The sequence below is a fragment of the Oryzias melastigma genome, linkage group LG23 (assembly GCF_002922805.2).
Source record: "Oryzias melastigma strain HK-1 linkage group LG23, ASM292280v2, whole genome shotgun sequence".
Taxonomy (NCBI): domain Eukaryota; kingdom Metazoa; phylum Chordata; class Actinopteri; order Beloniformes; family Adrianichthyidae; genus Oryzias; species Oryzias melastigma.
The window spans coordinates 15559188-15582163 of record NC_050534.1 but is presented as its reverse complement, the minus strand read 5'-3'; the positions used below and the strand labels follow the sequence as shown (position 1 = coordinate 15582163).

Genomic DNA, 22976 nt, shown 5'->3' with positions numbered 1-22976 from the left:
TTGGAACATCTGCTGGATGGCATATGCACACCCCTGTAAACCCACAAATAGCCAGGGTGACGTCAAGTATAGGTTGGATTTCATTTATGTTATACATAACACTATAAATAATTCATAAACATGTGTTTTATTTCAAGCATGTGCAGCGTAGTTTTCAAATTAAATACCAAGACAAGGCGGAGTGGTTAAAACCCTCCTCAGGGTAATTATGTCATATTAGCTTAGCTGTGACATGTCTGTGGCGTAAACCTGAAGAAACGTTTAAAAAAAAGTCTTACTATTGCAATATACCGGATCTTTTTGTGGTTGGAGCAGTTTCTAGTTAAACACACCAACATGTCTCTACAGAGAAGATTAGCCTGAAGTATTTTATTGTGAAAGGGCTCTAAATTCCATTTTCAGTTACATTTTTAAGTCAGTCTCGTTTTGATGGTGTAGACTAAACTTTAGTCAAGGAGGTTTTTTGTCATTCTGGTAAAACATGAGAAATAATGAGGAAAACGTAAAAAACAAATCGACTAGAGGCAAAAACTTAAATTCCTAAATTGAAAAGAAAGTATATTAAGAAGTTAAATTTAATTAAATGTAAAAAAAAAAAAAAAATAAAAAATAAGGATCAGTGTTTTGTCATTAAAAAAATAAGAGTAGAAATTGATCTAGCATATAAAGCTAAAGTTAGCTAGCTTGATGCTAACATTTAATGGAATTTCCCATAGGACGGCTAATGCTAACGTTCAGTCGACCTAAACATACATTGATGACTAAATGAACATCTTTATAAACTCAAAGGTATGAATTTTACAAACTCTTTTAGGGAAATATTTTTTTAAGTAACTATTTGTGTTCTAAAACTGTTTTTTTTTTTTTGCTCATACTTTCTTCTTCTTCTGGAATAAGATGTAATTCTATAGCTCGATCGCCACCTAGTGGCCAAACTGAAACGCCCTCCAGGAGAAGCAGAACAATTGTTGGAGCTTCTCCGTTTGAGAATTCATTTAACACTGTGTAGTATCAACAATCTCATAGTAATTTCACTAAAACATTTTACAATATGTGAATTGAATCAGATTAATATGAAAATCTACAAAACATATATAGATTACTAATGTATTTCTAAACAAATGTGTCTAAATTTGTAAACCGTTTAACTCAAATTGAATTAAGAGGCTCAAAAGAATTGAAACAAATAAGAATCAAATTGATTCTGGAAATTATTGGGGATACCCAGCCCTAATAATAAGACATTTTTCACCTTTCACCTCGTATTCGAGGAAAGAAAACACTTATGACTAACATCTGACTTCCAGTAAATCAGAGTAATTGGGCAACTGTTCCAGGAATCAAACCTCTCAAAGAGTAAATCACTTTAAGAATGAAATTGTTTTGAACACATTGTGGTGGCTTTTTTCTCACGATTAAGGTCATATATAAAGGAAATTGAGCTAATAATGATCATTTCTGAGTATGTCTTTATTTAAAAACGTTGTTAAAAAGGAGCAGGTGAAAAATCTTGAAAAAAAAAAAAAAAGTGGAGAGGGTGTAAACAGATTGATTATGGGAAATGGGGGCAGATTTACCTCAATGCCAACAGCTTCGCCCACAACTCAGAGATACATTTGATGAATTCTGCTGCTCTGCAGAAACTATGCTCTACAAAACAACAGTTTTAAATGTTAGATAAAAACGTCATAATCATGTTTAAAAGACCAGATCAGAAGATGATCAGACTGGCTCTTTAAGTCACACATTTTTAAAGCAACAGGCCCAGATTGTATTTCCCGTTACCATGGCAGCACAGCAGCCGCCCGCGTGTACTTTATAGACATGTCCAATTATGTCATGCAATACACTGCTGATGATGTTGCTCGTGCAGCGCACACGCACGAGATCCGCCGGCGCACGAGCTCGTCTCGGTTCAGCTGAGCGTCTCCATAGTGACAGAAAAAAGAGAAGAGCAGGACGACGGCGAACGTGAACGGGGTTGGAGGAGAGAGAAAGAGCGATCAGGCAGAGACATGTAGGAGATGTAGTCTGGCTGCCGCAAGCTGAAGAAAGAGGAGGAGTTGTTGAGCGCAGGGGATCTGCAGAGTGAGGGTGAGAGGAAGGGAGACAAAAGCTGGTGGTGAAGAGGCGAGGACTGAAGCTCCGAAGGAGAGAGACACTCCAAAGTGGAGAAATAAGTCAATAGAGGCGGAACTGAGGACTACAGCTAAGCTTTCATTTGGATTTAAAAGGAGGTAAGCTGAGAACGCCTGATTACAGAAGATCTGTAGATCCAGCAGTGATCCCCTTTTGTTCTGCGCTTGCTCTTGTTTTTTTATCACTACGCTCCGTGAGGCTGATAGCATTACAACACTGAGCCGGTCCACGGCACTCAATCTCCACTGCTGACTGAGCTCATTTGCTGGCGGTGTAACGGCGTGCGCCCGTGCAAGTGTTGGAGATGAACGGCGTCGTGCATGAAAAGTGTCTGAAGACGGGATCGGTGCTTTGATTTTAGCACCAGAACTGTTGATACAAGTTTTGAAAGTGGAGCGAGTTTCACTTTTTAGGATTTTAGGACTACACAGTGTGGAATTCAGAGTATTTCTTCCCTGTCTGTTATCCCGTTCTTCATCACAGATGTTGTATGAGAGGTCACATCTGTATTCAACAGTATAAAACATGATTAAAATGTTCATCAGACTGGTTTGCCTTCAACTACTGTTCCAGTACGGATACAACATTCTTTCCTCTGTGAACTTTCTGACTGTTAAAGAGAAGAGTGCAATTATTGAACCACAAAAATGTAAAGAAGAACAGCGGGGGGGCGAAGTAGAAGGGAGAACGAGACAAGCCCCAGCAGGAAAGTGTAGCTCTCCATCCAGCTGTTGATGGAGGGGCAGCAAACCGTGGCAGAGCAGTTAGCCTGAGCCGCTGTCCGCGTTGGTGCGGTTTGGAATCCCGCCTTCGAGTATTTGATTCCCCGTCGGAGACCACATTACTGCTTTTCAGACGAAAGGTCACCAGACGTACAATTTTTTGTTCAATTGGTTTTTCAACATATGATAAACACGTATGTTTATATTTGATGGTATTGATATATAAGAAGATATAAATATAATGTCTTTGGGGTTGATTTGTGCATTTATTACCCACTCCGATCATCTTTTAATCCGTAGTGAAAATATTCCCAGTAGTCTTTTAATTATCCAGTTTTTAGCCACAATTTTAAAATTTCTGTTGTTTTCTTGGACATATTTTTGGCAGTAGTTCATTAAAAATTGTGGGCGGGACTATTGGTGTGGAGAAACTCCGCCTCCTTTGCCCTTCCTGTTGCTGAGAGCTCTCTGTTCATTTGCTCTTGCGTTACGCTTTTTCGATCCGCTTTTTTTCATCTGATCCTGATTCACAACAATTTGAATATAATAATACTCAGAAATGTAATTTTAAATCTAAATTTATGATCTCTATCTTTAGAAAAATGCCACAAGTACATGTTAAAAATTTCATCGGAGTTGATCTTTACCAACTCAACCGTTCTAGTTATTAAAAAAATAACACCAATATCTGCTGATCTTCCTAAGAAACCGGTTCAAATATTTGACTTTTACTTAAAGAAAATTTCATTTCATTTCCTCCTGACTATTAAAGAAAAAAAAAGATCAAAATCCTTATAAATGCAAAAACTACAATTCCCAGAGCATCACCACTTCCTGCTTGATGTTATTAGGAAGCCCCAGACGTCCTCTGTAGATACCAAAAGAAGTTAATTCGCTAGCATACAGTGGTTGGGAGATATTCAGGTCCTTTACAGAGGAGACATTTACATTTCTCATTGTCAGGAGAATCTCTAAACATCAAATCAAAAAGCCATACCTTTAACTAAACATGCACAGAAAGTGATGCAGAATGACACAGTTGGGTTCTCACAGTTCACACATGCCCATATGGCTGCAACAAGCATGTCATTAACCTCTAATGTACCTGACCCCTCTACACACTGTACTCCGCATGCTCCACTGGTTCTGACAAAGACAAGCTGTTGAATTAAATATAAAACAAAGGTTGAATGCTTAAAATGTTCTCGTTTCAAGCTGCATTCTATCACTATTTGTAGCTTTCTGAGTAAAATCTACATGTCCTGCATTTTAAAATGTGCATATTTACTGTCAAAAGAAACTCTTTGAAGCCAGTGTAGCTGCTATTGCATCCATTAATATATACACAAATGTGTTTGCAGCTTAGAGATCGTTTAATCATTTAAAGTCTCATTCCGATCACTTATTAAGCTGCTAAAAGTGTTCCCAGAGTTTTTATTTAAATTATGATTATGAAGTTTTTAGCAAAAATAAAAAAAACAGTCGTTTTCTAGGACATAATGTCTGCATAGTGGCAGTAATTCATCAAAAAATGTGAGTGTTTACACTCTTGCTAGCTTACAGGCTAGCAGAAACCCTCAACATTTATGATGCAACAAAAAATGGCGAGTAAAATCAGAGCTTTGAGTTTGGATCTAGTCGTCTACAAGTGGATGCATCATTTTCAACTTAACAAATACGATCTTTTTCAAATTGCATTTTATTGTCTGCTTCTAATCCACACTAATTTGAATAAAGGAATACTCAGAAATGCAATTTTAAGCTAATAAATGTCCTCCATCATCAGATAAATGCCCCAAGAACATGTCAACCTTAAATTTACAGTACAGTGTACCATTCCTGAGCTGAGAATAAATGTTAAATAAAAAATGTGGAGCGCGCGATGCATTCGTGGCTGTGTACAGAGCAGGATTTGAGAGATCTTGAATGCAGCGTTTGCTGCACACACATAAACGCATGCTCATGCGGTCATACTTACAGTTGTCATGCTAGTAATGGAGATACACGTTTCTGTCTCTATGTAAAGACCCGTTCCACCGTCCTCCTCTCATTGGCAAGACGTCCTTTCAACAAAGAAGCCTCTCATCCTATTGGTTCCTCCCGCACATCATTTTTAGAACATCCCTTGTTGCTTCCCTCCTCCCTGTGGTTGCTATGAAACCAGGGTGTCTGCTCCCAGCCAGGAAGGAAGGGGGAGTCATATGTTGTGTTTTGCAGCCGTGTGTGTGCACTTGTGTAGTTTCTTGCGAGTATGGACAAATCAATACTAATCATTCCATTCAGAGAGCCCAGAGGAGCGCAGACAGAGCGAGGCAGAGGACCGTGGCTGTGATTAAGTATTCAGGGTTAAAAATGTAACAGTTAGGGCTGTGGATCAGCAGAAAATCAACTTTTTAGTCTCAATTTGCTCCTGATTGTTCGCACATAAAACATAAATTAGAGTTTCCTCTTCTGGATGCAGATGATGTGGATTCAGCAGTAGCATTCAAACATACCTGAACTGATTGTCAATCAATAAGTGCACTTAGTTGTCCTGTAATGTATTCTGACCCAGGCAGTTTAAGTGAGCTTAGGATGGTGATTCTTCTATCTGCAGGAATTGATTCAGGAGCCTTAAGAAGGCTGAGGCTCCATTGTGGCTTTAAGCTGCAGGAGCTGCAGATATCTGTTGATATCACAGAGGGCAGATCCTCATAGGCGGCAGGTTACTGCTTCTATTGACTTTGAAAAACACACCCGGCACAACAAAAGGAGCAGGTGAAGAAATTCATTTAACCTCTTTCATTAAGCCACATCGAAGACTCTTGTAGCTGTTTTTGTATTTTATTTAAACAGAGTAAAGAGGAGCAGAATTAGGACAAAGTGTAATAAATGAGGTAAGTGGAGGTGAAGGAGGAAGGGGATGTGTGGGTAATGAGAGGGATGGTTAGGCCAGTCGATATAGATTAAACAAAAGCGGAGAGCCGACAGAGAAATGGTATTTTTATTCTTCCCCGTCATTAAAAGGACTTCACAGACAGCAGCTCCACTCTTCATCCCCTCACTGGGTTTCATGCTCCACTGAACCAACCAGCTCCAGTGAGGAACACAGAAAGGCTTTTTGTCTGGTGTCCTACATGAGAGGTGTTGTGAATGTCCCGAATCGCTGATGCTTGTTGACTCATTTACTGTTAAATTACTTTGTTCAACTAAATTTCTCAAGTTTAGCGACTTCATGTGGTTTTTACAGGTCACCAGGTTCCTCTAATCTGCTGAAAGTAGACCTGTTCAGATGAAAATGGAGTTCTTGTAGCATTTATAAAGGAAAATTAAGCTTCAAACGGAGTATTTCATTATCTGTGAATCAGGAGCTTGTAGCTGTGACGTAGGCGCTAGGATCACCGGACCACAAGCTTCCACTTCCAGACAAATAGATCCATGAACGTCTTTGTTTTCCTCGTCCGAACTGGAATCTGACTCAAAACTGTTCGGCCGGATAGCTCGCCGTTTTTGTTGCAGCACTAATGTTAGGTTGAGGGCTGTATATGAAGAGTATATAGTATCATCCAATTTATGTGTGCTCTGTGTAATACTGTGTCCACATTTACTAAAATTGCTAAATGAAAAAAAACATTTTTACACACACAACTTAAAATTACAACAGCTTGAAACTAACTACACACAAATGTTTAAAAAGTACGCACAAATCACCTGATAAACACACAAAACCGCAGTTACACACAAATCTGATGCAAGAGTCTTTCCCAGATTTGTATGTAAATGATGCGTTTAAATGCTGCTAGAATGCTGGGTCATTAGAGTTTTCTAATCAGCCGCTTTGAACTTAGATTGTGAATAATATCTGGTGAAAACTTGACATTTTTTCCTCTTTCTTAAACAAATATACCTGATAATTATTATTAAAAAGTCTAAATATGTGTTCTTAAGACACTCAACACTAAAGTTTCTCTATTCTCAGCGCTCCCTTGCAGCTGGCCAAACTCCAAACATGCTCAAGTTACAAATCAAAAATGTCATATACACACAGAAATTGGATGATACTAAATTCTCTCCATAGCTGTAAGCTAGTAGTAGAGCGTGTAAACAGATGGATAATGGGAAATGGGGGAGGGGTTACTCTCCGCCAACAGTCATAACTGGGAGACAAATTATCAATGAACTCCTGCCGCGATACAAAAACTGTCTTAAAAAAGCGACAAGTTTTTAAATTTTGGCTAAAAACGTCGTAAGAAAAAAGTTGGTAATGGTTTGAAAATAGTTCAAATAAATGATCGGAGTGAGGCTTTAAAAGAAGGTAAACAACTGATTTCACCCAGAGTGTAAACAGAACTTTAATGCATCTTTACTTATTCCTCAGCACTACTTTAATGTAAAGGTGGAGCAGATAAACACAAATATACGTCGGACATTAACTCGATTTTAGTCTTGGGAAAGCAGTTTCAGCAGTCTGCAGAGTGGATGCTGCTGAAAGCATGACCCTGTTAACCATATTGGCTGCTAATCAGTTTATCAGCCCTGTTCAGTCTCCGATAACAGGACTGTTAACAGGATTAGAGCCCTGAAGTGCACAAAGAGACTCAGACGTAGCAGGACAGCCAACCACTGGAAGCAAACTGTACCCGAAACCGTTTCATGCAGCTGTAGCATCATCGGGACCTCAGGGTTCAGCCTCATTGGATTAGAGCAGCAAGCAGACACTGTTACATGACAGAGAGGCAAGAAAAAGGCGAACAGAGACGGCATGAAATTATTCATGGGATTTTGTTGTTGTAAATCTTAAAAAACACCTGACGTTAAAAGAAAAAAGTGATGCTTATTGATTGGGATTTACAGAAATTGATCAATTTCAAATATTTTTTAAGATGCTGTTTTTTTCCAAAATGAGCTGTACATATTGAGGCTTGTCATTGACTGTATATGAGAACTGGATTGAGTGACTCCTCCCCCTCATGTTCCAAAAAGGAAGTACCTGCTGGACCCAAGAAGCCAAAACCCTTAGACTTCTATTGAGAAATAAACGGCTGTTACTCAGTCATTCCATTTGTCAGAATAACCATTCACACCTTTTTTAACAAGTTCTTGATAATCCTGTTGTTTTTCATGATATTGTTTCTTTATTATAACTTATTTATTGAAGTTAAAAAATGGTCAATTAGATGCTGCAATAAAAGTACTTGGTGCCTGCTGGCCTCCATGTCTAATGCTCAAAACATTTGATTGACCACACTTTCAAGTGTGGACTTCCAACAAGCTCTTTCCTGATTGGAAAGAGCGGTAACCATAGAAACAGGTAGAGTTCTACTTACTGACATCTGGCTCAAACATCCACATCGCAAAAAACGGCGACTGAATTGACTTAACTCGGTTGGCCTAAGGAAGTAAGCATTTTTCTGTGGGTGATGTCACACTAGATCGCTCCAGTTCTTATGTACAGTCATTGATGCGTATTCAGAATTTGGCCACATTTGGTTCTTGTCTGACTTGTGTGTTCACTCTGATGCTTGGACCCATTTTGCCTGTTAAAGGTGAGCCAGAACGCAATTCTGTAGACTTACAGCAAACATCAGATGTGAACTCCAAATATGACGTCCATCCTTTATCCTTTTGCAATAAAAAATCAGCATGCGTAAGTAATGGTGTGACCAAAAGTTCAACTGGACTGTGCTCAGAACAGAACTTTAAATGAATATTTTGATTCTGGTTCCTGTCTAAAAGCATTTATTCTAATATATTACGACAGTTTATTTCTACCACTTGCTGTGAAAAAGGTTTTGAGCTTTTTTCAGGACTTGAATTTTTCCTTAAAAGGAATCATACTTTAAAAATTAAAGTGTTTTATGTAAGAAAATGTTAAATAATTTAGTACATTTGGTCTGACAGGTTTACCAGCCCTTGACATGTGAACAGAGAAATGTTTGACTACAAGGTTTAGTGATGTTTATTGCATTCAAGCCTATATGTCACTCTATATTTCCTTTACTGCATGAGCAGTTTGTGAACCTGCTATCAGAGCTAAGAAGCATACTTTGTAGAAGAGATGAGAGGATTCTGAAACCACCAAAGTTTTACAAAATTCAATTAAAAAATATTGAAGCGTATTTGAAAAACATTCAAAGGTTCTTACTTACAAACCTCAAAGGTAAAGTAACAGTTGTTGTTGCTATAGTCCAGATTTTTCAAAGATGTGTTCTTATCTTAATCCATAACCTTTAACAACTTAAAAAACAGCTAATGCTGAGCTACTTCTCTAAAGTTCTGAATGACTTAAGTATTCACTGTATGTGAGAACTGGACAGAGTGAATGTGACATCACCCATTGAAAATTACTTGCTGCCGGACTGAATTGACTTCATTCAGTCGTTCTTTTTTTCACAATTTGCCATGTTGGAACTAGATAATTTTCAGCAGTGATTGGTTTGAGTCATCGTTTCTATGGCAACCACTCTCGCCAATCAGGAGTGAGCTTTTGTCTACCACTTAAAGCCAGAATCTGTCAAACGTTAGAGCGCTAAACCACAAACTTGTATTAAGACTTCCAGTTGGCCAGTTTATACCCTCAATAACTTGAACTAAAGTAAAAATATCCTGAAATAATTTTGGATTAGCAAGATTATGTTCAAAAAAGTAGCAAGGCAAGAATGGTTCTTCTGACTAATATAGTGACGGAGTAATGAGCTGGTGGGTACTTCCTGTTTGAAACACAAGGGGGAAGGGCTCAATCGGTCCAGTTCTTATGTACAGTCAATGGATCCAACCTCAATAGAACCCACAATTTCAAATTTCAAAGCTGCACTCTGTCGTAAAAGTATATAAAAGACTAAAGATAGTTATTGAAACTCTGAAATTACATTTACATCACACTGGAGAACATTCTAGCCAAATGAAAAGTCTATGTGAGCACGCATATATTCGTGTTTAGGACTTCGGCGTTTAAGAGTTCATGCGTAGCAATGCAAGTTTCTACATTCAAAACGCCCAGCCATTGAAGGAACATTGAAAGAAGGTTCAACCTTCACCGATCAGGGAGTCAGATTTGGTTTTGACACTTTCTTTTAACTTACTGAAAAGCTTGAAAGTTGATCATGGAAGAGAAATTAATAATTGCGGTTGTGCCCGACTGAAATTCTATGACACTGAGTTTTTCTTATATCGGAATAGAGCTGTGAAAGAAGATCTGTACCGCTTTGACATTTAACAGAAAGCCTCTTCTAACTATAGGTGGCAAACATGCACTACTAGATACTATAAAGTGTTCACCTTCTGCTCATCCATACACTAAACATCCGTCCCATGCCAGGTTTTACCATTGCATATCATGTACCTGTCAGGAACTTTTTACTCTATAGTACATGTTTATGTGCTGAGTCAGTGCAGTAGGAAGACATTTATCCTAGAAGCAAATCACCTTCAGGATCTTTGAATCTCTAATGGCTTAAAAGCAAACACAAAAAGAGTTCTGCTGAGGAGTTAGAAGCACAAACTCAATTTTGGAATGACCAAATAGCCTGAAAAGCATAAATGTGTTTTTCAACATTTACTTGTGTGTTTGTTCTCTTTTCTTTTTGGTAAATGAGCTTTTAGAACAGACTGGACACTTATCAAGGTTAGATCATCTTTTGAATCCATTTTAGCAGAACTAAGCTGCAGTGATGTGATGAGCCGGATGAGAATACATCAAGTCAAATAAAGAAAGCTTAACAGAGTATATGCTGTGGTGGTTCAGGACTTCATATATAGCACCTCTATGAATACCATTAAAATGCTAATGAGTTAATGTTGCAGTCAGACACTGCAGGGAATGTGTGTGTTTCTGAAATAAAGGTGACTCTGCGGTTCAATTCTTCTCCATTCACGATTGAATATTCTGAGCTTTAACAGCTGTTTAGGCTGTGTGTGGTAACACCAGAGTACATGGATTTTTTTTTTTTTTTGTTTCTTCATTTTTGCAGAGTGATGAGTGTGTGTGGGTGACTGCTGCAGCAGCTCTGTGTTACTATGGTGACAATTGAACTTCAAGTTAAGGTTGAGGGTTTTAACGTATTTGAAGTAGATGCTGTTGCATAACGGAAAGCAAAACACTGATTTTCAACACTGAGGGCAAAATACGGTGCTTTTTCTGGAGATTTTTGGATTTTATTTGTGTGTGTTGGATGAAACAGAAATGTTAGGACTGAGTCAAGCTGTGTCGCTCCACACAAGCTGGACAGAAAAGTGAATATTTTATAACGTTTCATGTGGAGTGAAAATACCTACCATCCAGTTTTTGAAGCAGTATTTTGTAACTGTAATTATTGCACAAATTAAACCATAAAGACAGCTCAGTGCACAAATGAAAAGTAAATTTTTAATCCAGTCGAAAACATAGCTGGCCGTTCTGAAATAAACATTTTTTGTAATCATAAAAATAGTGTGTGATTGTGCGTTAATTTTGAAATTATCTCTTTTTTTTAACGTAGGTATAAAAGCTCAAAAAACCAAATGCAAATACTAGTTCAAAATCATTTATACTCCATTTATTACTTACTAGTAATTGCTTTGGCTTGTGCATTTCCACCATTGTCTGTATATTTGTATTTATTTAACGAGGACATTGCACATTAAAAAGCATTCCTGCCAATGCACCAGAGTGAGCTGCAAAGCTATTTTTCATCTGCTGTACCTGGATTGATGTGAAGATTGTCTCCCTATAAAAACGTAAAAGTACAAACAAAATACAAAGAATACAAGCATAAAAACCAGTAAAGACACATAACATTTTAAAAAGGTAATATAATACGATAAATGAGCAGACACACATGGTGACAATGAAAATGTAAACACAAATGAGCTATAGAGGTAGACAATAAAAATGTAAATTATATTATATTAATAAGAGAGCTGTTGTGAGTGACTCCTCCCCCTTGGAGTCCAAACAGGAAGTTCCTGCTGGCTCCACAATCCTGTAGACTTCTATTGAGAAATAAACAGTCATTCTATTTGTCAGAAAAACCATTTGTAGTTCCGCCACCTTATTTATTTATTTATTTATTTTTTTACACGTTCTAGCCAATTATAATTTTCATAATTGTTTCTGTAGTGCAAGATATTCAACTGACCAATCAGATGCTGGTGATCTCACATCAAACAGTTAAAACGTTTGATTTATTTGTTTCCCATAGAAATGTTGACTCGGACCAATCACTGCTTACCGACTATGTCTGCCCTCCAACATGGCAGTGTCCTAATCGCCAAAAAAAAAAAAAAAAAGGCGACTAAATTGACTCATTTTGTTGAAACTGGAAGTAACCCATGTTCTGTGATGTTTATGCTGAACCAGATTTCAGATTTTTTTTTTCTTCTGTGGTTCTTTGTGTTGAGCTGATGCCAAGATCAACTCCTGTGAGAATCATTAGACTGACAGTACAACACACTGAAGCTTATTGCTCTGCCCTGAGGAAAAACACTTTTTATGACATGATTATGGTGCTAGTTCACTGGTAGACCTTTGAAGGCAGATCCATAAACCGTGCAGAAGTTTCTGCCGTAGTGGCAGTAACATCCCTCAGCTGCAAAGCTCTCCTCCACGTCTCTGCAGTAAACTCTGTACCTGGCACAGTCCGTGCCTGGTGACCACAGAAAGAAAGACTTCTTTCACTGCAGCCCAACTGTGTTTTAGTCTGTTTGTGCTCATGCACTGACTGCCTGGAGAAAATCAATACACAATGACAAACTCCTTTTTATTTAGTTGAAAATCAGACAACAACAATCCCTAAAAACTAACGCATACAACCAGGAAGTTAGGATTACTATTATTTTTTTATTACAATGTTTGTTAGCTCCTAACAATGGATTATCTATTTAATCTTTTATACATTTAATGTTTTGTTTATTAAAGCAGTTTTAAATAGTCCAAATGTACAAAACTAGCAGTAAAAAGTTAATTCCAATATTTAATTTTTCTTCATCTATTTTTTTTTATAATCTAAAACGATTTTTCTTTTACTTCCTGCACCCATGATGTAAATGTCTGCAATCTGTATTTTCTCTCAGGTATTGAAGATCAATCTTATCGGACACAGAAAACGGATCTTGGCCTCATTGGGTGACCGATTACACGAAGACACCCCGCACAAACCTCCACGCGCCATCTCGCTGAGGGTGAGCGGATCAGAATTGATCTGGTTTGAATCCATCAGACAGTTGGATTGCTTTGTGTTTTCTCTTGTGGAGTTGCAGCCTCTCGATAGTAATGACAGAAGTGTTTCAAAAGTTTCTTCAAGATGAACCGATCTCGTCTGAGATGATGTGCACATTATCAGATATAAACATGTTCAAATCTCAAAAGATTTAAATCGTCTTTTGATCTATTATGGTCTTTTAATTATGATTATGCAATTTTTAGCCAAAATAAAAAAAAAAATCTGAGTCTTTTTCTAGGACATAGTGTAGGCTTAGGAAATTTGGGTATCAATCCAATACCAAGTAATTGCAGGGCTAGTATTACAGATATCAATACTAGAGTAAAATACAGTTTTGTTATTTAAGTGCAAAATAAACAAAGGACAGAGACTTTTTTGCAAAAAAAAAATATTTTTATGAACATGCATCAAATATAGAAGGTGTGTATTAGTAGTTACTAGTGCAAAGTTTAAAAAAAACATAAGGTAAGTATAGCTGTACCACAAACATATTTTAAAAAACAAACAAAGGCAGTAATAAAATATCACAGTCAGTAGTGACAAAAGTAAACAAAAGCATCACTGTAATAAACATAAAAACCTAAATGGCACAGCACCAAAAAAATTCAGCCATTGTGGCAAATATGTGGCTCTTTACTGACTCCGCCCTCTTATGAAGCAGGGAGGGGGGAGGGGCAAGGTATGAGCAGCAGTGAGAGGGGGGGAGGGGCACTGTTTACACACAAATTGGGCGTGGATTTTCTCAAATTGAGCATTTTTTGGCAATCTGGCAACACTGCAGACAGATAGACGACACTACGCTTGCATCAACTAAGTTAGATAAGGCTTTTTACTGTGTATCGCAGAAGAACTGTGATGAAAGTATCGATCTCTTTACACTAGTATTGAGACTTCACCTTGGTATCAATACTCTGATCGATACGTCCCCCCCTAGTTACCAGTGCAACAAAAATGGGAAGTAATCCTGGAGCTATCCAGCTGTACAGTTTAAAGCAGAAAACTTTTCCTCATTTGAGAGCAACGAGGCAACAGCTGCAGGGAAACAAAAACATCTCTGTTTCTGCACCAACAGTAGTGACAGCCCATGAAAAGATGAATGAACTCATCCATGTTTCCTTCTACCTCACCAATCTGCCTGCAACATTTTGTACCAGGAGCCCGGGGGAAACCACACGCCTCCCCAGCTCAGCCCTTCTGTAGGCCAAGCGGCGTACACGGCGGGGGTCGCCGGTGGGTCTCTGGACGTGCAGCACCTCATCATGCAGGCTGACGCCCGGCGCAGGCAGCGCAGCAATGACAACTACTTTGAAGACGTGCCGCGATCCAAGCTGGAGCGACAGATGGCTCAAGTCAGCATGGTGAGGACGGGAAGAGGGGTGGATGAAGAGATGAATGGAGACGGGACTCTGAACCTTTACACACCCATGAACACTAGAGGAACACTCGGATTCAGAACTGTACGTTTGTTTTCCACACAATAATGAACGTTTACTATAAGATAACACACTCCAATCCTTTCATTTGAAAGATTAGCAACATTTGAGGCAGTAGATCCGTCTTTTAACATAGCGGAGGATTATTATAAATGAAATATGAAGTAAAAAAGTAACAAAAAACTAAATGTAAACATATTTTTAGGTTGACTGTTTGAAAAAGCATTTATTATTCATTGCTAGAACCTTCTCTTTTAAATAATAAGACTTAGTTGAAGACAATAATGATAAAACCCCCAAATTATTCTTTAGATGTATTATTTTTTGCAGACCAACTCCAACAGGGTTGTGGTTATCCCTCCGATTCTCCAGTCTGTGTGCGTCATTGTGCGTTTCCCTTCTCCAAAACCGACACTCGAGGTGGCACTGATGAGTCAGCTCTGCAAGAATAGAAGGATAACTGCGCGAGGCGGGAGGGTAGATCCTCTGTGCCATTATCTCAGGAGTCACTGTCACAGGGTTCTGATGGCAAATCTTTCTCACTTTGGATCCAGAGATCAATCACTAAAGTTAACTGCCACCTTTAAGGATTTGGATTTTTCATAATTAACAACGTAAAATGAAAATGAGAATTACATATTAGAGATTTGCAAGGTGTTCACAAATTACCCCAAAAAAGAGTTGATAATGTTTAATCTGGAACATCATGAACTTTCTTAGGTCTTTCAGATCAGCCTGTTCCTACATCTCGAGCTTTAAGGTCAAGTCTAAACCTGCCCGCGTCTCTGATCATCCAGATGTCCTGATGTGCAAACGCTTGTGGTTTCAGGCTGGCGAATGGTGTGAACCGATAACTCTGCGTCCGCCCAACGAGGCCACCTCCTCCACTCCTGTGCAGTACTGGCAACATCATCCGGAGAAACTCATCTTTCAGTCCTGTGACTATGAAGCCTATGTAAGTCCTTTATCCCTGTTCAACAACTGCTCATTTCAAGATTTTGAAAAACAAATCCAAAAGAAAAGCAGCTACGACGGCTGCAGAAGAGTGGAGGTAGGAAGGATCAGCGCCCTCACTTCAGTCAGTTTGCACTCGGTTCTTCTGGAAGCTTTGGTAAATATAGACCTTTGGGAGTTATATAAAAAGGTGTTACATATCCGCGTTACCACAGATACAGCTTTGTATTTCTGGGTTTTGTGCAGACTAAAATACATTTAAGGCTGAGCAGGATAATTACTCAGTAAGGCAGACATGTTTGATTTGCTCAGTCACTGGCTAAGACAAATGTGATTTTTCCTCATCAGGATTTTAAAGTACATTTCTGTACTTTTGCATTTATTTATTCATCTGTTGCCTAAAAGCAGAACGCGGAAGCAAAATACAGCATAAAGTAGATTGAATAAAGATTTAATGAGGTCGATGTAGATGTTGGGATACTGAACATCTGGAAGCTTTTAGTGTCTAAATTGGAGTAGGTTTGACCTCAGGCTGTTTGTAGGAGTTTTATTTGCAGTTCTTTGGTTTTCTCAAATATGTTTTGGTTTAACCAAAAGTTAAATGGAAAATGTGTTCCAAATAATGTTAGTTTCTGTCCTATGGACAGTATTTTTACTGTTACACTTAACGACACTGTTGGTTAGCAGGTTTTTGCCTGTTTTTTTGGACAGAACACCAAATTTTTTGTGATTCATACCCAAACTATTTGTTTTAAGGTTTTAATCATTGACTGAATATGAAACGAAATGAAGTAAATTTAGTCGCCCTTTTTCTCAATATGGAAATGTCGGAACCAGATGTCGACAGTAAGCAATGATTGGTCCAAGTCAGTTAACGTTTCTATGGCAACTACTGTGGCCTATCAGGAGTGAGCTTGTTGGAAGCATCACTTGAAAGTGAGCAGTACGAAATCTGTCAAACGTTCTCACGGCGAGAGACGCATTCTCACTTCCAAGTCGTCATATAACGACTAATGGTTCAGGCCCCCTCTGCGCCACTTTTTGACGTTCTGGGTGTCTCCCAATTTTTTATTATTTTTTTTTTTTACGTGCTGGCTGTTCCCATTAAATCAGCGGGTCCCCAAACTCCAGCCTGCGAACCGGTACCGCTTCAAGGACCGCTTGGTACTGGGCCACAAAAGCTAATCAGGGGTCCCCAACCCTCGGGATGTGGACCTGTACCGGTACCCTAGCTCTAACCAGGTACCGGTACCCTAACCTGCGTCCGTTACCATGACTGGTACCGCGTCTCCAGGGTTGGGGAACCCTGAGTCTGTGACTGTAAAGCGCTTTAGGCTTTGAAGGAAGGTAGAAAAACGCTATACAAGTATACGCCATTTACATCAAAAAACTATGAGTTGGGGACACCTAAAATGTCAAAAAGTGGCTCAGAGGGGGCCTGAGCCATACGTCCATATATGACTAGTTGGTAGTGAGAATGTGTAGGATTGGTCGGTTTATAACTTGAATAACTTGAACAACAGACAAAAAATTAGGATTACCAAAAACATGTTATAACCGATACAATGACTGAGTAATCGCTGTTTATTTCTCAGTAGAAGTTTATGGGATTTTGGCTTCTTCTTGTTTGGAACTTGATGGGAGGAGGGGTCATTTAGTCCAGTTCTCATATACAGTCAATGGTTTTAATATCACGCTGCAGTGACCGTGCTGCACTATTTCAACACTGCTTCAGGGACAATTGCTGCTCCCTGTTTCAGCTCCACTAACACATCACACTTTCATTGGAAATGCTCTAAACACACACACACACACAGAGTGCATCATCTCCCTTTCACACCTTAGATGACTAGTTTCTCAAACATGCACTGTTAGACTCTAACAGTTGTACAAAGACAATTTATTGGGCAGTTGGTTAAACATTATGATGTGTGGGCCCAGTAGGGAGAATGTTCTGGTTCTTTTATGGACTCGTTTAACATCTCCAGCACTGAAAGCTCAGGATGTTAGGCGTGTGAATACATTCCATAAATACATGTTTGTTTTGTGAAAAGGGACAACAGATTGTAAAGAGGAAGGATGTACGAGTGCTGTTCTCTGGGTTTTATCCAAATCAAACACCGCTTGTCACTTTCTGTTCCGAACATTTTAATTTGATTGTTTTAGACCCTATAAAACTCCTGACTCTGTTGGTTAGATTTCAATTCACAAATTCACAGTTTGTGTAGATTTTGGACTCATATTTAAATCAGTCTTGACTTAATATTTTTTCTCAAGTCCATTCCTGTTTCATATATGCAGAGAGTTTGACTTTTCCACAGCGTTAATTCATATTTTGGCTGAATCAAAAAAAAAAAACTGGTTAACTTCTTCGTTTTACCAAAAAAACAAGCATTTTCACTTTATTCACACCTGACTATTTGTAAAAGTCTTTCCAGTACACATTTAGCCATCAAATTACAGTCCTAAACTGACATTAGCATGCTAACGGTAACAATAGTAAACGTTGAAACATCTTAGCTTATGCTGACCTCAGTGATGCCATACAGAGACGTCAGATTTAGAAGGACTTTTACATCCATGATTACTTTCACCAAGACATCTCTGGTCAGTGTGTAGCTATAATTTATAGAATGTGTGCCAGCAACTGTCCCATAATGCAGATTTAATGTGGTAAGCTTGGCTCAAGACAAAGTATTAAAACTCCAGATGACCTCATTCTGCTCTGGACCCAAAATATATGCTGCTGAACGTATGACTGAGTCTCTGCTTGGTGATAAAAATAAATGATGTAAATACACACAGCTATGGTAAAAATAACTTTTTTAGTTGCTATAGTTAACATTTATTAAGTAAAATAAATAATTTCCTCAGAAACTTTAAATGCTCATAGTCTATTCTCATTTATATGGAAGCAAAAGTTTACTATTAATGTTTATAAATGTTTAGAAGCAGTCGAGAAAAACTAAAAAAGGATAACAAAACAGAATATTTTATGGATTATTTAATAATGTAACGATTTATTATTGAGCTTTAGCTTCTAGTAAGGTGTCCCGTCATTTAAAAAAAGGCTTAAAACATTTAATCGCTGGAAGCTGTGGTTGCAGTGCAGCTTAACAGAAGCATCTCTGGTGGAAACGGCGATTCTCCTCGTGAGGGTGGCGCCGTTTTCTGCTATGGCGTCACAACCATCCTCATGAAAACAGAAAAAGTTCACGGCAGATGGCTCTTCCTGCTGCTAGACAGCGACTCAGTCGCTTCCACTTCAGTCCATCTGCAAATCTGAATGTAGGTGGTACTCTTTGTCAAAATGCAGAAGAAGCTAAAAACAGAACAGCACCGGTGGATTGGTTGTTGCTCTATTTGAGCATCTCATAGAGGGGCTTGTTCTTTAGATATATCAAGAGAGTATGATGTCATAAATCTGCATTCATCTGTTTGTCTTCTCAACAGTACCTGGGCTCCATGCTGGTTAAAGAGCTGAGAGGAACAGAGTCAACACAAGATGCCTGCGCAAAAATGAGGGTAAGATTCGGCCTCATGCTGCCTTCACATGGCATTTGTTCATACTATACTGTCACTACTGAAGGGTTTTCATACTAAATTTAAGGTCTTATATTATGATACATGAGGTTTTTGAATACTTTAGTATACAGTACAGTTCATTTTTATATTTTGTTATTACCACGTTGGTAAAATCCATTGTCACATCAAACCACATGGAGCTCCAGACTAGTTGAAACCAGTTAGAGCATTCTCCAAAGAGCTAATCAGTGCCTTTCCACTGCAACACAAAGCCATAAATGACCTTTCCCACATGGACACTGACGCATAGGTTTGGTGAAGATGACCATATGAGGTGTTAAGACCTATAGGGGGCTTCTCCTATCCTGAAAACATCGGCATGGAGTCTAATAAAACCCGCTTTCAACATATATAAGTGAACTTTATTTTCTAGGCCTTTGTCGTTGCATGCCCCCAGACCTCTCTGCAAGTTTGATCCACCTTTATTAAAATGACTAAACTCCACGCAGAGGTCAGCAGGGGTTTACCTCACACTACCCAACAGTAACACATGTACCTACAGCTGGAAGAGGCTTAGAACGAAATGTCAACGCAAATCTTGCTCCAGGATTTTTCTTTCACAGCTCTATTCCGATATATTTAAGATTTGGTACTTACAGCTGGGCAAAAACTGCAATTATCAATTTCTCCTCCTTGATCAGTCAAAATAGAAGGACGCCATCCATACGTCACTAAAAACTGAGGCCCTGATTGGTCAAAGTTCACCTGGTTTAACTTTTGATGCACATTCAATAGACGTTTTGTACATGAAGTCAGTGAATGCAAGAATTTTGAACACTGAACACCTAGACGTGCCTTCATACACGATAACAGACTTTTCCATTGGTCCAAGACTGTTGTGGACGTGGCTTTATATTTTATATTTCGTTAGTATAAAAGTGACTTACTCCATTTTTCTGTTTTTGAAACACATTCTCACTCCCAACTTGTCATGTATGGACATATGGTTAGGACACAGTTCGCGTCACTTTTTGACGTGCTGGCTGTTCCCTTTAAATCAGGAGTCCTCAACCCCCAACCAGACCAAAGGCTGCTTGGTACCGGGCCACAGTCAGGGAAACAAATGCAAACGCTAACTTTGATGCTTTCCGCTTTTATTTTGAAAAACTACCGGATTTTGTTCACCACATGACAAAACACGGCTGCTCGCTCTGACGCTAGCTATGTTAAAAGACCAAAACTGAAGGCTAAGTCATCCAAACAAAAATACATATTTGGAAAGTTTCTTTGGGGAGAAAAGATCCAGTGAGAAAACTGAAGAAGAGCCTTTGACTTCAGAGTTAAAATATAGTTGCTGCTTGCAATGAGATCAAAAGTACCTAGTTTTACAGTTTTATTATACCGTTCTCTTTACCTTCTTGTTTTCCACCTGCCCTAATCCAAGTTTTTATTTATTTATTTGTCCAACCTCCCTGACAACTGGGAAGTGTAGATGTTTAAATTCCGACTTCACAGACGCATTCAGAGCTGCTTTTGTCAGCTTTTTCCGCTCTACCTCATCCTGACAGGGTCGAGCTGCAGCAGCGCACCGCCAGCAGAAATAAATAAACAAATCCGGAAATAAAAGATTAGACAAAGATGGCAGGCGGTGAAGATTCCAGGAGAGTTGAGGACGGGCCAAGTCAAGACTGTGGGAAGAGAGCGGAGAAGACGAGTTGTGCCTCATGTTTTCAAACATTTGTGACAGCAGTGGGAATATTCTAGCAAATGCAGAGCTCCTCACTGAATAACAGCTTCAGCAAATATGTATAATGAGGAGAGAAGTGCTGGAGATGGATTTGTAATCAGTACCAACGTCTTAAATTTGATTTGCTGAGAACTGTGGTGCCTTAAAATGAAAAATTTGAGCATTGGAGACCTTGTGTTTAGCACAAGGTTTTTTGAGTTGAAAGTTCACGAGCCGCTGTTGCTTCTCCTCATTTTGTCTCCGCATGTTCTTCTCTGGCCGCTCCAAGAAGTCGACAGAACAGATGAAGAAAGTCCCAACCATCGTGCTCTCCGTGTCCTACAAGGGAGTGAAGTTCATTGACGCCACGAATAAGGTGACGTGCACAGCACCAGCAACGCCTACAGTAAATAACACGTAAAGGTCGCTCAGCACCAGTGACATTCAGAGGTGTAAAAGATGGACGGATTTTTATTATCGTTTCACAAACATGTGTGCAGGAAAAAAATAAAGACGACAAAGGAAAATATAGTAATTACATAAAAAATAAAACCAATAAACTTTAGCAAAAGTTATTTTTTGAACACAAAATAAGAACTGTAACAGTTCATTTTGGAAAAGTAACTCCAGCTTCTGTAATTTTGACTGTTTCTATCCATCTGCTTTTTTTTTTTCATTAATTTACACTAAAATCCACTCAAAACTGATATTTTTAATTTATAAATTATAAAACATCTAAATTAGAGCAAAGATTGAAACATAGTGGCCCTGAATTCAAGTAAAAGTGCAATTAACAATAAGGGAAATTTAAAGACATGTATTTATTTTTGCTTCTATTTTATTTAGGAAAATAAAAAACGTGTTTGTTCACCCAAAACACACCTGATCCAGGTAATCAGCTTCAAGTCCCCGGGTTTCTGAAAAACCAGCAGAATGCTGCAGTCCAACACCTCTGACCTAAAGGAACCTGATATCTCAATAACTGACGGCACAATTTGACACAATTAAAGAAGATTGACCACAATTACCAGAATTGTACAATGTCTTTAAAAGACCCAAGAAATTTGAGTTTTAGGGTTTTTTACCATGTGGTTTCTGATTATAGGGGACATTTACTACAAAAATTTAGTTCAAAATTGCATTTCAGAGTATTTTTTAATTCAAATTGTGAATTGGTAGAAGATGAAAAAAATGCAGTTTGAAAAAGATCGTGTTTGTTGCGCTGGGCAGGCTACAGGCTCTTTGCTCTGACCCTAAGCAAACGGAGAAGGGAAAGGGGGGCGGCATTGCTTTTGTGCCTATGGTCCCGCCCACAACTGAGAGGATGATTTCTCTGCATAAAGTTGTCTTAGAAAACTACACTTTCTCCTCTGAAAGAGGCCTAATCATAGCGGATCACAGCTGATCCACGATCCATTTCAGCACACACATAGACCATGGATCCGCCCCCCTTACGCACATCATTGAAATCAATTGTCCGTTCAATACAATTCGCACTTCAAATTTGTGTAAACTGTCTTTGTTTTAGCACGCGCCAAAGTTCCTGCTTGACGTTTGTCCAAAAGTGGGTTAACCTGTCAAAATCCGTCAAAACTTTTTCTTAACCTCATCACAGAGGATGCCGAGAGATGAGGTGATGAGGGATCAGGTTTCTTTATTTTAAAGAGCTGTTCAAAAGCATCAGAGCACGTTTCCGTGAAATCATCCAGTGGTTCCAGTGAGGAGCACAGTGGGAGGGGCTTTAAATGCAGCAGGGACAAAATGAAAGGAGTAAATTCCAACATTCCTTCTTTTCTTACCTTTTCTTTTTTTAATATTTTTTTTTTCAAGATGCAGTTTTCTAAAATGTGCTTTTGTTGAGTATTTTTTAAACTAAGAATATTGAGTTTGAATATGTCTTTAATGTTTTTTATATATAAATAGACTTCAATTACATAATATTTTGATGTGATATTTGTGTGTTTTGAAGTACTTTATATACTTTTTATTGAATATTTGTATTGACATTTAAAAAAAAAAAAGTTAGTAGAAGGCTTTTATTTTGTTGATTTTTTTTTCCTTTTTTTTTACTGATCCATGAAAGGATCCACTGAGACCACTGTGAAAATAGATCAAAATACGATCAGATAAACAACTGACAATTTTAAAGACACAATCTGACACAGATAAGATTGACTGAAAATCCAGAAATGTACAACAACCTGATGTATTTGCATTAAATGAAGAAAACCTGCAGATTTTAAAGGACAACTGTGCTGGAAAGAAATGTGATCAAAATAAAATAAAAATAAAAGTAGAG

General features: G+C 38.4%; 1 protein-coding gene and 1 long non-coding RNA gene across 12 annotated transcripts in view; one reads left to right on the top strand and one right to left on the bottom strand.

Moving 5' to 3' along the window:
* Positions 1–22976, bottom strand: part of LOC112159146 — a 60500-nt gene that overhangs the window by 8542 nt on the left and 28982 nt on the right. The window contains exon 6 of one of the 5 annotated variants that reach the window (XR_004947186.1): positions 6947–7558. The exons of 2 other annotated variants lie outside the window; for them this stretch is intronic. This is a non-coding gene — a long non-coding RNA (uncharacterized LOC112159146). Of the gene's footprint in view, positions 1–6946; positions 7559–11508; positions 11546–19749; positions 20640–22976 lie in introns of those variants that run through there. 2 more of the 5 variants (XR_002921431.2, XR_004947185.1) reach the window with 2 other exon arrangements.
* The window catches only part of anks1b (ankyrin repeat and sterile alpha motif domain containing 1B), a gene marked incomplete at its 5' end in the record, with an annotated part of 85158 nt that overhangs the window by 49816 nt on the left and 12366 nt on the right, over positions 1–22976 (top strand). For 4 of the 7 annotated variants that reach the window (XM_036210273.1, XM_036210269.1, XM_036210272.1 and 1 more), the window contains 5 exon segments: positions 12891–12998; positions 14194–14397; positions 15302–15427; positions 18880–18951; positions 20967–21053. In XM_036210273.1, the coding sequence (XP_036066166.1) occupies positions 12891–12998; positions 14194–14397; positions 15302–15427; positions 18880–18951; positions 20967–21053 (597 nt within the window). 7 annotated transcript variants of the gene reach the window in all.